General features: G+C 45.2%; 1 protein-coding gene across 1 annotated transcript in view; it reads right to left on the reverse strand.

Annotated features, from left to right (window-relative positions):
- Positions 1-13815, reverse strand: part of ncanb (neurocan b) — a 180721-nt gene that overhangs the window by 151574 nt on the left and 15332 nt on the right. Inside the window, exon 4 of the mRNA XM_056276867.1 lies at positions 6244-6326. Coding sequence (XP_056132842.1) covers positions 6244-6326 — 83 coding nt within the window. The remainder of the gene's footprint in view (positions 1-6243; positions 6327-13815) is intronic.

Consider the following 13815-nt stretch of genomic DNA (forward strand, 5'->3'; position numbering starts at 1 on the left):
CTGGCTCCCACCATGTCGCACTTTACAGGAGGTCCCCAGAGGCTGCAAATGCTGCCGTGACTAATTTTGCACCCCAGAGAGGAATTGTGACACATTTATCTCACGGGGCACACGGCCAAAATGTATGCACCTCCATGCATGCAAACACGCGTACACATCAATTTGCACATATGTGTGTGCAGATACATTGTGTACACGCATATTGACAGAGACACACAAATAAGAAACCACAAGAATGCTTTTCTCACATATGCACACTTGCCAATAAACACAGGCAAACGTACAGCCCTCACTCTTTAGCCGTCCCCGCGATCCACCCTCCCTCCAATCTCTCAGCTGTCAAATAAACCATTACAGGAGGAACTTAAGTGTCAACCCCTCCTGTGCCAGCCCTCTTCCTCTCTCCCACCATTTCAACATTTGCTCACTGGAAAAAAAAAAGAGGACAAGAAGTGTGAGGAATGAGAGGAAAAGAGATGCCAAAAGCCCCTAAAATTGTCTCCCTCAAAAGTGGACGAGGCCGGCATGTATTAGCACTACCGCTGTAATCCGAGAGACACAAATTATATAAATGAGTGCGCGCCGAGTGTGTTAATGGGCCGATCAGGGGTATAGACAGACAACACATGTGAGTGCACATAGAGTATTTAGTGTGTACAGGGTGGCAGAAATCTGGCTCAACGTGTTCAGGGAACGCTTGCCGCTTAATCTCTGCAGAAAGGGGAGACGATTCACATGCAGAGGACAGCAAACTGGCTGGGAGGCCGACATTCACGACTGGGCACAGGGTGGATATGTGCTCTCTGTGTCATATACACACACCAACATACACGGACACGGACACACACACACACACACACACACACACACACACACACACACACACACCAGGGGATACAGGGAGGGCAAGGAGAGGACAAAGTAGGACTCTGGGATGTATGCTCATAGACCCGGACCCAGAAAAACATCCTGCACGAGACAGATAAAACTGTCAAACGGACCTACAGAATGACGATTCGAAGCCGGACGGGTGAACAGACAGACACATACATAGTCTACAATTTTCAGAATCTGTCAGTATCTGTGTGATAGGAAGGCCTCGGTTGCTTTCGCTCAGTGTTGTAATCCCCTTTCTATATGTACTCCTATTCAACCAAGCTTTAAAAAAAAGACTTGTTTAAAAAGTGAGCAGATAAGCAAACAAATGCATAATATTGAGCCTTTCCTCAGAGTTTGGATAACATGCTGACACACAATGCGGGTGTTAGGATTTCAAACTGCAGCTGAGCGTGCTTTTCAAATGAATCAAAGAGAATTTTAACGAGCTCGGGAATAATGCTTCAAATCTTTTACAGTATTATATAGTTTTTTTTTTTTAATTACTTCATTATCCAAACCACTTATCCTTACTCAGGGTCACAGGGATGCTTGAGCCTATCCCAGCAGTCACTGGGCGCCAGGTGGGGAGACACCCTGGACAGGCTGCCAGGCCATCACAGGCCCAACACACAGACACACACACAGACACACACACACACACACACACACACACACACACACACACACACACACACACACACACACACACACACACACACACACACACATCTAGGAACAATTTAGAACAGCCAGTTCACCTGACTTACATGTCTTTCGACTGTGGGAGGAAACCCATGCAGACATGGGGAGAACATGCAAACTCCACACAGAGGACGACCTGGGATGACCCCCAAGATAGATACCCAGGACTTTAAATGTCAAAATGATTTGCTTCTCAGAAATGGCTGTGAGCCAGTGAGGCAAGCAAGAGGGGGATGAGTGTGAGTTTCGGAGGTCTGAAATTTGTTTTCCTTCCTCTGCCTTAAATGTTTTATCGTTTTGCCTCTTCCTGGAAGTGGTGTTGGGTTAATTAGCGGGAGATAAAACAAGCTGAATAAACTGGAGAGTAGCTAAGCTGCGAGGGTCTGCCAAGCAAGTGTCCAAGACGTGCTAACCTTAAAAGACAGAGAGGGTGAGAGAGAGAGAGAGGAAGAGAGAGACAGTATCAGAGAGAGAGAGAGGGAGAGAGAGAGACAGACAGACAGACAGACAGACAGACAGACAGACAGACAGACAGACAGACAGACAGACCGACAGACAGCAAGCTGGATGACCAGAACAGCTGTCGAGGAAAACATCGGTGTCAGTGGGCCGATCTGCAGGGGGGGTTGTTATTTTCACGGTAGGTGTTTTGAATTTCAAGCAGACAGCATTGCCTATCTTTTTAAGCATTGGTCATATACACTCACCGGCCACTTTATTAGGCACACCTGTCCAACTGCTCGTTAACGCAAATTTCTAATCAGCCAGTCACATGGCAGCAACTCAATGCATTTAGGCATGTAGACATGGTCAAGACGATCTGCTGCAGTTCAAACCGAGCATCAGAATGGGGAAGAAAGGTGATTTAAGTGATTTTGAACGTGGCATGGTTGTTGGTGCCAGACGGGCTGGTCTCAGTATTTCAGAAACTGCTGATCTACTGGGATTTTCACGCACAACCATCTCTAGGGTTTACAGAGAATGGTCCAAAAAAGAGAAAATAACCAGTGAGCGGCAGTTCTGTGGGCGAAAATGTCTTGTTGATGCCAGAGGTCAGAGGAGAATGGCCAGACTGGTTCGAGCTGATAGAAAGGCAACAGTAACTCAAATAACCACTCATTACAACCGAGGTATGCAGAAGAACATCTCTGAACGCACAACATGTCGAACCTTGAGGTAGATGGGCTACAGCAGCAGAAGACCACACCGGGTGCCACTCCTGTCAGCTAAGAACAGGAAACTGAGGCTACAATTCGCACAGGCTCACCAAAATTGGACAATAGAAGATTGGAAAAACGTTGCCTGGTCTGATGAGTCTCGATTTCTGCTGCGACATTCGGATGGTAGGGTCAGAATTTGGCATCAACAACATGAAAGCATGGATCCATCCTGCCTTGTATCAACGGTTCAGGCTGGTGGTGTAATGGTGTGGGGGATATTTTCTTGGCACACTTTGGGCCCCTTAGTACCAATTGAGCATCGTGTCAACGCCACAGCCTACCTGAGTATTGTTGCTGACCATGTCCATCCCTTTATGACCACAGTGTTCCCATCTTCTGATGGCTACTTCCAGCAGGATAACGTGCCATGTCATAAAGCTCGAATCATCTCAGACTGGTTTCTTGAACATGACAATGAGTTCACTGTACTCAAATGGCCTCCACAGTCACCAGATCTCAATCCAATAGAGCACCTTTGGGATGTGGTGGACCGGGAGATTCGCATCATGGATGTGCAGCCGACAAATCTGCAGCAACTGCGTGATGCTATCATGTCAATATGGACCAAACTCTCTGAGGAATGTTTCCAGTACCTTGTTGAATCTATGCCACGAAGGATTAAGGCAGTTCTGAAGGCAAAAGGGGGTCCAACCCAGTACTAGCAAGGTGTACCTAATAAAGTGGCCAGTGAGTGTAGATACACCATGAAAACACTCATGCAGACGACATTTTCTAATGATATTTTTTTCAATTTCTTTTTCTTTCTTTTTTTTTTTTTGTCTTTACAGGACATCATCTAAAGAGAGAGGGACAACGCGTCGGTGGTGGGAGGTTCTCGTTCTTATTCAACAAAACATCTACTGAAGGAATGTAGGCTCCCACATCACAATCAAACGTCCCCTCACCTTCAGTCCGCTCCCCCTCATTTCCTCTTACGTCCACGTTCCTATGGAGGCTCTCGTTTAACGGCACATAAAACTACACCCACCGATTGTGTGTTGGTAAGATGCAGAATGACAGCGAAGGCGATGGGTTGCATGTCGTACGCTTTACCCAAATTCAACATCTTGTGAGCACGTTGTATTCACCCAAGTGAGCGATCCCACATACAATCTGATTTGATGTAATGAGGTCAGTGTACAGGTCCACACGAGGCTTGTGCGATCTGCCATCTGGGCCAAATCCTTGTGTTGTAGTGCACAAAGATTAAAATTTTGCAAACAAATAAAAAACTTCATTCTATTTTCTAAGTGATCTCTTATTTCAAGTAGGGTTTTATATCAATGACACTGTTTGCATGTTCTTGTAAATGAGTCATTACATTCTAATTTGAATGATAATTTCAAAATCAAGTGTCCCCTTGTGTAATGAACAGGGTGTCAAATTATGACAAATATTATAGCACTGACATCACACTGGGCAGCATGGTGGTGCAGTGGTTAGCACGGTCGCCTCGCAGCAAAAAGGTCCTCGATTTGAGCCCTGGGGTAGTCCAACCTTGGGGGTCATCCCGGGTCGTCCTCTGTATGGAGTTTGCATGTTCTCCCCGTGTCTGCGTGGGTTTCCTCCGAGTGCTCCGGTTTCCTCCCACAGTCCAAAGACATGTAGGTCAGGTGAATCGGCCATAGTAAATTGTCCCTAGGTGTGAATGTGTGTGTGTCAGCCCTGTGATGGCCTGGCGGCCTGTGCAGGGTGTCTCCCTGCCTGCTGTCCAATGACTGCTGGGATAGGCTCCAGCATCCCCGCGACCCTGAGAGCAGGATAAGCAATTTGGATAATGGATGGATGGATGAATCATACTGTTGCTGTAATCATTACAGTCCCCAAGCCTACCACAGTTAATATCAAAAGTAACCAATAATAATGAATGAAAGCCGAATGAAAGCCACTTTATCTGTCATTTTATTCTTACAAAGAATTTTTTTCTCTGCATTTAACACATCCTACTGTATAGGAGCAGTGGGCAGCTGCAGCGCCCGGGGACCAACTCCGGTTTTTCTTTCCATTGCCTTGCTCAGGGGCACAGGCAGGAGTATTAACCCTGACATGCATGTCTTTTTGATGGTGGGAGGAAACCGAAGCACCCGGAGGAAACCCACGCAGACACAGGGACCACATGCAAACTCCACACAGAAAGGACCTGGGACGGCCCGGGGTTCGAACCCAGGATCTTCTTGCCGTGAGGCAACAGTGCTATCCACTGGGCAGTGGTTAGGTGCATATTGAAGATTAAAACATTGAATATGAAATATGGCAACTGTGGATGAACATGGGTAGAAAAAAAGTGGGACAGGCCATATTTCCAGCTTCCTGACTATGAATTTAAAATATTGTTGTATGTAAACTTGACTTTTTTCATAATCCTGTTCAGTATTCTCCACTGTCAAGTGCATCATCGGTTGACGGACAAAAAAAAAAAAAGATGAGTTGTAAATAAGACTGTTAAGAATGTCATGTTTTGGAGGAAAATAGTGTACGATTTATCTAATCTCATATATAATGATAGTATCCAAAATCGCCATGTTCCCAAGTTGCTGCGCGCCACTTCAGTTTCGTTTGATATTCTGGGTTATGTTTTCAGCCAGAACTTGTAATGAAGTGCGGTACTGGGAGTGCCTCCTACCTTGCAGCTGTTTAACCTGTGGAACGTAGTATGTCAATAAAAGCCACTGTACATGTTTATACAGTAGACACAGTTATTCTCCCCCCTTAACAAAAAAATCACTTCTGCTGTCTGGAAATGACAAAGGGTCCTGGCGCCTGCAGACTGAATGATGCTGGATGTGAATGCCACTTTCAGCTGTCAGAAAATAGTTGTACCAAACCCCTTTACATCATTAAAGAAGAAAAAAAGAATCTCACCGGTGACTGATTTCTGAAGGAGTGATTACTGTATGTTTTGAGGACCTGTCTTCACACCAAATACTAAAATAATTATTAATCTGTCATGCTCTTCCCTTGTAGGAGGCGGAGAATTTAAGGGTCTCGGGGAGGGGATGTGAGGAAACCAGCTGCTGTTATAAAAAAAAGCTTAATTACTTGAGTCGGCTCTGTAATATCTGTGGTGGATAGAGCTGAATGGTAATATAAAGCAGGTTATCTGTTTTGCAAAGTAAAAAAAAAACCCACTGGGCCGCTGTGCTGACGAGAAATTAACCTCAGACCACCTTGCTCAGCATCTACAGGTGTTTTTGAAGTCTACCAACCATCTTTTATATCACTGCACACAGCTCGGATGGCAAAAAATAGTGAGCCGTTAACTTTTGGGATCTGCAAAAATTCAGCTTCTTTTTCAGCTCATCATGTCTGTGAGGAGATGAAGACACGCTACAGGCGGTCAGGTCGGGAAGATGGTGAGAACTAGTTACAATTAGGTATGTCTACATAGGGATGAGGATTGATCACATTTCGCCATGTCTGTCAAGAGGAAATGAAAACTCACCATAGCCAAGAGTCTGAAGCAGAAGGAGGACCGGCAGGCCCTGCAGTCCACCCACAGACAACACACCCTGCACCATGCTGCACCTAGAGAGAGACGGAGAAATGCAGGCAGAGGAATCAGATTAGCTGTTCCTACTGTAATTTAAAAAAATATTGCATAACAGAACTAAAATGTTTGCTTGTTTTGTACAATCCTACCATCACAACTCTCAAGAGAGTATTAATATACATAGAATAATTGAAATCTTTTGTCTACTAGAATCTCTCAATTCACATTTTGTAGGTTTCAGTATATGGGCTTTGACCGACTATTTTTAGGATGACATCCTCGACCCCATTTATGCCTTTTCAAAATATGAGCGGTATCTGGGTATGCTACCTGGATAATAACTGATCCGATCATGCCCTTTATACTGAAACCTGGTGTTTCTTCGTGTTCTCCCTTTCTACTCTCCTCATTTTTACGTGCACACAATACAAAGCATGCAAGTATGAGGGAAGAAGGCAAGAGCATCTATTATGAATGAATCACACATTCCAGGTTTGTGGCCATCAGAGGTGATGTTGCTGGAAAGCCCGGACTTGGATTTCCAATGAGTTGTTTCCACCAGTCTTGGGTGGGGGGCAACAGAAACAATATGAAGTAGTTTTGGACAAAATTGTGTTTGCTGCTGCTGTGAATGCTTCTACTCTGATTCTTTCGCTGCGGGTGAGGGAAAGAAGTGATGACTGTTGGGAGCAGCATGGCCGGAGAGACCAGAGGCTATTGTGGTGGTGTTTCTACCCCAAGCGCTGGATTTACTCACTGATGTAAAAACATTGTACAGATTGGATTTACACCTGGCCATCTCTGGCCGGGAGCCGAAAGCGATACGAGCAAAACCATCTGGTTACTCTGTGATCACAAAGCATGCTATGAACATTTACACTGTGCATTTTTTTCAAGATATCAAGATGCAGATTGCATTTTAATATTCGGTGTAAACAGGTCTTGAGGTGAAAAACAGGTGTGTGTGTATTTTTGTTGAAAGTCAGACGGTGCTGCAGGGTAACAGCTTTGCGACTTCTGCAATCAAATAATTCAAAGATGTTATTGTAAATAAGAGCTTTGATTTTCAATTTGGTGGTTGAGAGGGACACAGAATAATGTCTCAGCTGTGTGCAGAAAAACAACAGATTTGGGGGGGGGGTTTGTTGTTGTTGTTTTTTTTTTGTTTTTTTTTTGCAAAGCACATTCTGCACTGTTTACCGCAGGGAACGATACTTTCACATTTCCACATCAGTGTCAGAAAGAATAGATGAGGCAAACATAAAATGATGAACGCTTCGTTTCCCATAGCGACAGCTGCACATGGCGTTTAGGGAGCAAATACGGCAGAAAAATATCGAAGCAACAATGGGTCTGGTCCCTTTTAACAAAACCAATTATGTGAAATGTAACTAACGGAAGAAAAAACAATTAAAAAGCCTGGGATGATCGGTGAGCCTGAATAGGTTTATTTGGAGAATTGTTTCATATCCTGCTCAGTGCAACTCTGAGCAGGATATAAAGGGGTTTTGGATCCAATCTGAGACAAAACCAAAACTGATTTTTTTTCCTTCAAAACTCGATAGGACTGACTTACTTTTATGCAGCGTATGAAAAACTGAAGCAAACTATTCTGATGAACTTCTGAAAGGTTGGAAATGCTTAAAGCGCCAAGGTATGCAAGCTGCAGTTTCATCTGGATGTCTCTGGGTGCTTGCAGAAGCCAAGAGAGAGTGAGCGAGAGAGAGCGGGGGGGGGGCAAGAGAGAGAGACAAACAGACAGACAAAGAGAGAGAGAGAGAGAGACGGACAGAGAGAGAGAGAGGGCGAGAGAGAGAGAGAGAGAGAGAGAGACAGACAGACAGTGAAAGAGACAGACAGAGAGAGAGAGACAGATAGACACACAGACAGAGAGACACACAGACAGAGGAGAGAGAGAGAGCGAGACGGACAGAGAGCGAGAGAGAGGGCGCGAGAGAGACAGACAAAGAGACAGTGAAAGAGACAGACAGACAGAGAGAGAGAGACAGCGAAAGAGAGACAGATAGACAGACAGACAGAGAGACACACAGACAGAGGAGAGAGAGAGAGGGAGAGACATTATGGTAAAAGATGGCTCCATATCCCCTTCACTTTTGTGCCGCAGTATACATGTGTGGTGATTTTATGTTTTTATAGCCATACGTTTATACAGAATAATCTCCGTGTGCTCAGTCACAAAGTCAGAGGACAGACTCGCAGCGAGATAGGGCAGCATCCTGCCATGGGGCCGGCGCAACCCTGAGTGTAAATAATGGATATGGCTGCTCTAGGGATGTGGCAGGCCGAGCTGGGCCCCGAGGGCAGGAGGGGTTCGAGGGAGGAGGAGGAGGAAGGTGGGGGTGGCAGAGCAGGGGGCAGCCTGGTGCCGGAGATACAGGGCACAGATAGCTGGTGTCAGTTACAGCGAGGCTGGTCTCTGACTCGGTCTCAAAGGTAGGCCAAGGACAAAAACACTGACCTCATACCAAATAACTGCAGCAAGCAGCAAAAGGGATGCTGTCTGGAGAGGCTAATGGGACCCTTTTGACACAGCCTCCAAGCTCGTTTCTCCACACACACACACACACACACACACACACACACACACACACACACACACACACACACACACACACACACACACACACACACACGGATTCATACATATTAAAGGGCTAGGTAAGTCCATGACATGCAGACTCAATTAATAACTACTAGACAATAATTGCCTCAGCTATGTTTGGGTGTGTTGAGGTTTTTGGAGAGTTGGATAACCCTTTTTGCAAACGATATTGTTCATAGAAGGTCTGAGCAGGAAAATGGGCAAAATATTATTTTCATTTTGCTGTTAAAACCATTGTCACAAGGATTAATTAGGAAGGCTGTGCCCCACTTATTTTGATCTGTTCCTTTCGTGATGTATTACAGTCAGCGAAAAGTACAAATTTAACAATTTAATTTATCCATCCATTATCCGAACCACTTATCCTGCTCTCAGGGTCGCGGGGATGCTGGAGCCTACCCCAGCAGTCATTGGGCGGCAGGCGGGGAGACACCCTGGACAGCCCGCCAGGCCATCACACACACACACACACACACACACACACACACACACACACACACACACACACACACACACACACACACACACACACACACACACACACACACATTCATACCTAGGGACAATTTAGTATGTCCGACTTACCTGACCTACATGTCTTTGGACTGTGGGAGGAAACCGGAGCACCCGGAGAAAACCCACACAGACACGAGGAGAACATGCAAACTCCACACAGAGGACGACCCGGGACGACCCCCAAGGTTGGATTACTGCACCACTGTGCCACCCACAATTTAATTTAATGACCGGCGGCCTGTCCAGGGTGTCTCCCCACCTGCCGCCCAATGACTGCTGGGATAGGCTCCAGTATCCCGCAACCCCAATCAAGATAAGCAGCTTGGATAATGGATGGATGGATGGATGGGATGGATTATTAAATTATCCTCAAATGATCATAAGGTGTTAGCCCGGACCACCATCATGGCAGGCTGGCCTAACATTCCCAAGTAAAATCAGACGTATTATAAAAAATGGAAGGAATGATCCTCATCAAATGTGTTGAGTCGGGCTCGCACATGCAGCACTTACACCGTAAACAAATACATCAAATTACATGATCCTGAGATCTGGGACTAAAAACTAGTGCAGAATTGAAACAAAACAAAATAAAACAAAAAAAGTGCCACAAATTAAAGGTTCTCTACAAATTAAGATCTCTACCAAAAAAAGCAGATGCACATCTAAAAAGTTTTGACTGGCTCGACATTACACAAGTAAAAATACACCTGAAGGAACAAGTTAAGAGGTGTCCCAGCAGGCAATGGGTGCAAGACAGGAAGAAGTCCTTGACAGGGGGTCTTTTCCCACTCCCAAGCAAAACTATGGGCGAATTAAAATCCCCAGTTAACCACTAGGCCACCATGCCCGCCGAGCTAGAGTCCATACAGCTGGGCAGACACCGTACGAGTTAAACTCGAGCTGAATTTTGAATTTTGAATTGAACGGGCTGAATTTTCATCTCATCGACTGTTGTTTGACGTGCAGTTTGAGGGGGGCTGTGATGCCCGATTAATTGCCTGAACAATCAACAATTTGGCTGCAATCTTATTTCCAATAATTCAGTGCAAGGCTACTACCTGAGTGAGCTACCTGAAAGCATAGAAATAGTAGGCTTTGGCTGTACAGAACAGTTGATATTAAGGGCACGGTGACACATGTGCCAAAATTAACATTGGCGTATACTCACCCACCCGTTCACTTCCATTCTATGCGAGTGAAGGGGCAAATAAAACATTCGTTTACGGTGGCAAAGAAATTTGCATCTTTGCTTCGTGTGGAGTTCAACTTTGGTGAGTGAACTTTGACTGGCGAATTAGCGAATTTGCAATCATACAGTGTCTGCCCAGTTTAATGCTACAGTGGCTTTTACATTGAGTGCAGTCAACTCATGCCAATTATCAAATGTGTTGAAAGCACATCGTAGGCCAAAGTTAGAGCTGGGCAATATATCGACATAATATTGATATCGTGATATGAGATTAGCTATCGTCAGGGATTTTGGTTATTGTAATATCGTGATATAACTTAAATGTTGTCATTTCCTAGTCTTAAGGACTGTATAACAATAAAGTGCTATCTTTTCTGAACTTATTAGGCTGTTTCAGTTGACTAAAATTATCAATAAATGCCTCTACCCACCTGGGAATCATATAATGAGCATTCCTCCAAATTTTCTTGTGAGTAAATATCTGATGAAAGAACCTCATTCATTCATTGTCCAAATCGCTAATCCTTACTCAGCGTCACAGGGATGCTGGAGCCTATCCCAGCAGTCACTGGGCGGCAGGCGGGGAGACACCCTGGACAGGCCGCCAGACCATCACAGGGCCAGCCAGCCGGCCGGCCAACCAACCAACAAACAGACATACACAGACAGACACACACAGGACAATTTAGTACGGCCGATTCACCTGACCTGCATGCCTTTGGACTGTGGGAGGAAACCCACGCAGACACGGGGACAACATGCAAACTCCACACAGAGGACGACCCGGGATGACCCTCAAGATTGGACTACCCTGGGGCTCGAACCCAGGACCTTCTTGCTGTGAGGCAACCACGCTAACCACTGCGCCACAGCGCCATGTGTAATCGTATACCTCGTAAAATGATCAGACGTTTAAAAAGCAATCAAACATTCACTTGGAAAAAAAGCTTTTAACGCAATGACATTCCTTGTCATTTCGAGAAAGATAGGACACTACCTCTTAATGCATCCATTAAGGTACCAATTAAAATCCTCATAACAGAAACGGCAAGCTTTCAACACTTTTATACAAAAGCACTCATATCTGTGGGTTTAAACATTTATTTTACCGAAAAAAAAATGAAAGTGAAAACTTATGTAGAGATATGGTGTAGTCACTTTAAATTACAGGCGAAGATTTATGACGCACACAAGTGGCAACCTCGGTCGTAATTTAGCACTGAATGGAGATTAAAGCAGTTTGGAGTGTGTGAAACTTAACAGGTCTACTGTGGAGTTGATAGGCACTTTACAACTTATTAAAAAGAAAAAAGAAAAAAGATCTCAATAAACCAACAAAAATCAACCCCATGATTACTGGTGACAGTAAAATGCTCACTGAAGCAGTCTCGGGTTTAATCCAGAAAACTGATTAAAAACAAGTCTATTGGAAAATATCAATGTACTGTAATAGACCAAAACAATAACAACAAATATTAGAACCAACAGTCACGTCCAAAATATTGTCATATTATCAATAGACATATTCGGTCAAAAATAACGTGAAAAAGTTGTCTACTTGCACTTTAAAAACCATTAAAATTTCTGTAATGCCCCTTTTCCACTATATGGTACCGACTTAACTCGACTCGCCCTTTTTTACGTTTTCCATTACCGGAAAGTAATTTTACCACTTTTCTGGCACCACGTTTGTCGAGGTTCAAAAAGAAAAATTGGCGCGGGTACCAAAATCAATACAGACCTCTGATTGGTCAAAGAAACGCGACGCGTCACTGCATCATTTTTGCGTCACTGCGTCATCAATCCGCGCATGGGATATCGCCATAATACGTCCATGGATATCGCCCGGCATTTTTAAATACCGAAGCGGTCGAAGCGGAGTTATCTTTTGAAATTGAAAAAAAAAAACAGGTCACCATGACGACCAGCCACACTGAGGGGGTACTGTTAAGGTAATGGAAAACGGCGCTGCGAGTCACGTCGAGTCGAGTTGAGCCGGTATCATGTAGTGGAAAAGGGGCGTAAGTCTTACGTAGTCCTTCTGACTCATAGCAGACTTGTCTGACTTGTGGGCGATGCTCTCCTACTTTGTACTTAGATTCTCCTATTTCCCACCTCCCGATGCTCCAAGGTACACCGACACTAAATAAACTCGTCTTGACACGTACTCGTGGCTATATGATTATCCTATAGCGCTCTGTGATTCCAGCTGGTGCCAACGTTTGAATTTATCTGCTAATTGCGGTCTCTCTGGAGAGTCGCTTGGGATAAAAGCATCTGCTAAACGGGTGAATATAAATGTAATGTAAATTTGGTAACAATGAAGACACAATTAAAGCCAATTAACACAAAGCCAACAAACTACCACAGTGCCCTTTTCTGGGGACAGTATCTAAATGTTTTATACTGCTATTTCAAAGCTTTTAAAAGCCAACAATCAAGAGAAAAAGGGTTACAGTTTTCATCACTTGAACACTTCCTTAACGTCATTATGTTGTGGACACCACCATAGACTGTTACCCAGTTTGACTGGATGGCCAATCTGGAATAACTTTCATCCATCCATTATCTGAACCGCTTACCCTGCTCTCAGGGTCGCGAGGATCCTGGAGCCAGCCTATCCCAGCAGTCATAGGGCGGCAAGCGGGGAAGACACCCTGGACAGGCCGCCAAGCCATCACACAGGGCCGACACACACGCACACACATTCATAGGGGCAGTTTTAGTACGGCCGATTCACCTGACCTACATGTCTTTGGACTGTGGGAGGAAACCGGAGCACCCGGAGGAAACCCACGCAGACACGGGGGGAACATGCAGACTCCACACAGAGGACGACCCGGGACGACCCCCAAGGTTGGACTACACCGGGGCTCGAACCCAGAACATTCTTGCTGTAAGGCGAACGCGCTAACCACTGCGCCACCCTCTGGAATAACAAAACTTGCCAAATTGGGTGTTGTGTTGTTACCACGGAGACAAGCGAACCCTTTGCCAAAGCATAGGTGTCAGATGTTGCTCAACCCTTTCATGTTTGTTAATTGACGGATGCTGAGTGATATAAATGTCAAGTGATATTGTAGCGAATTCGGGGGACAACGCAACCACAGGAACTGCCGCGGCCGGGAGGCGAACCCGCGTCGCCCGCACCGCAGGAGGCGTCGCTAACCGCTCGACTAAAGGGTCAGACCCA

This window comes from Lampris incognitus, chromosome 3, assembly GCF_029633865.1.
Source record: "Lampris incognitus isolate fLamInc1 chromosome 3, fLamInc1.hap2, whole genome shotgun sequence".
In the NCBI taxonomy this organism is placed as follows: domain Eukaryota; kingdom Metazoa; phylum Chordata; class Actinopteri; order Lampriformes; family Lampridae; genus Lampris; species Lampris incognitus.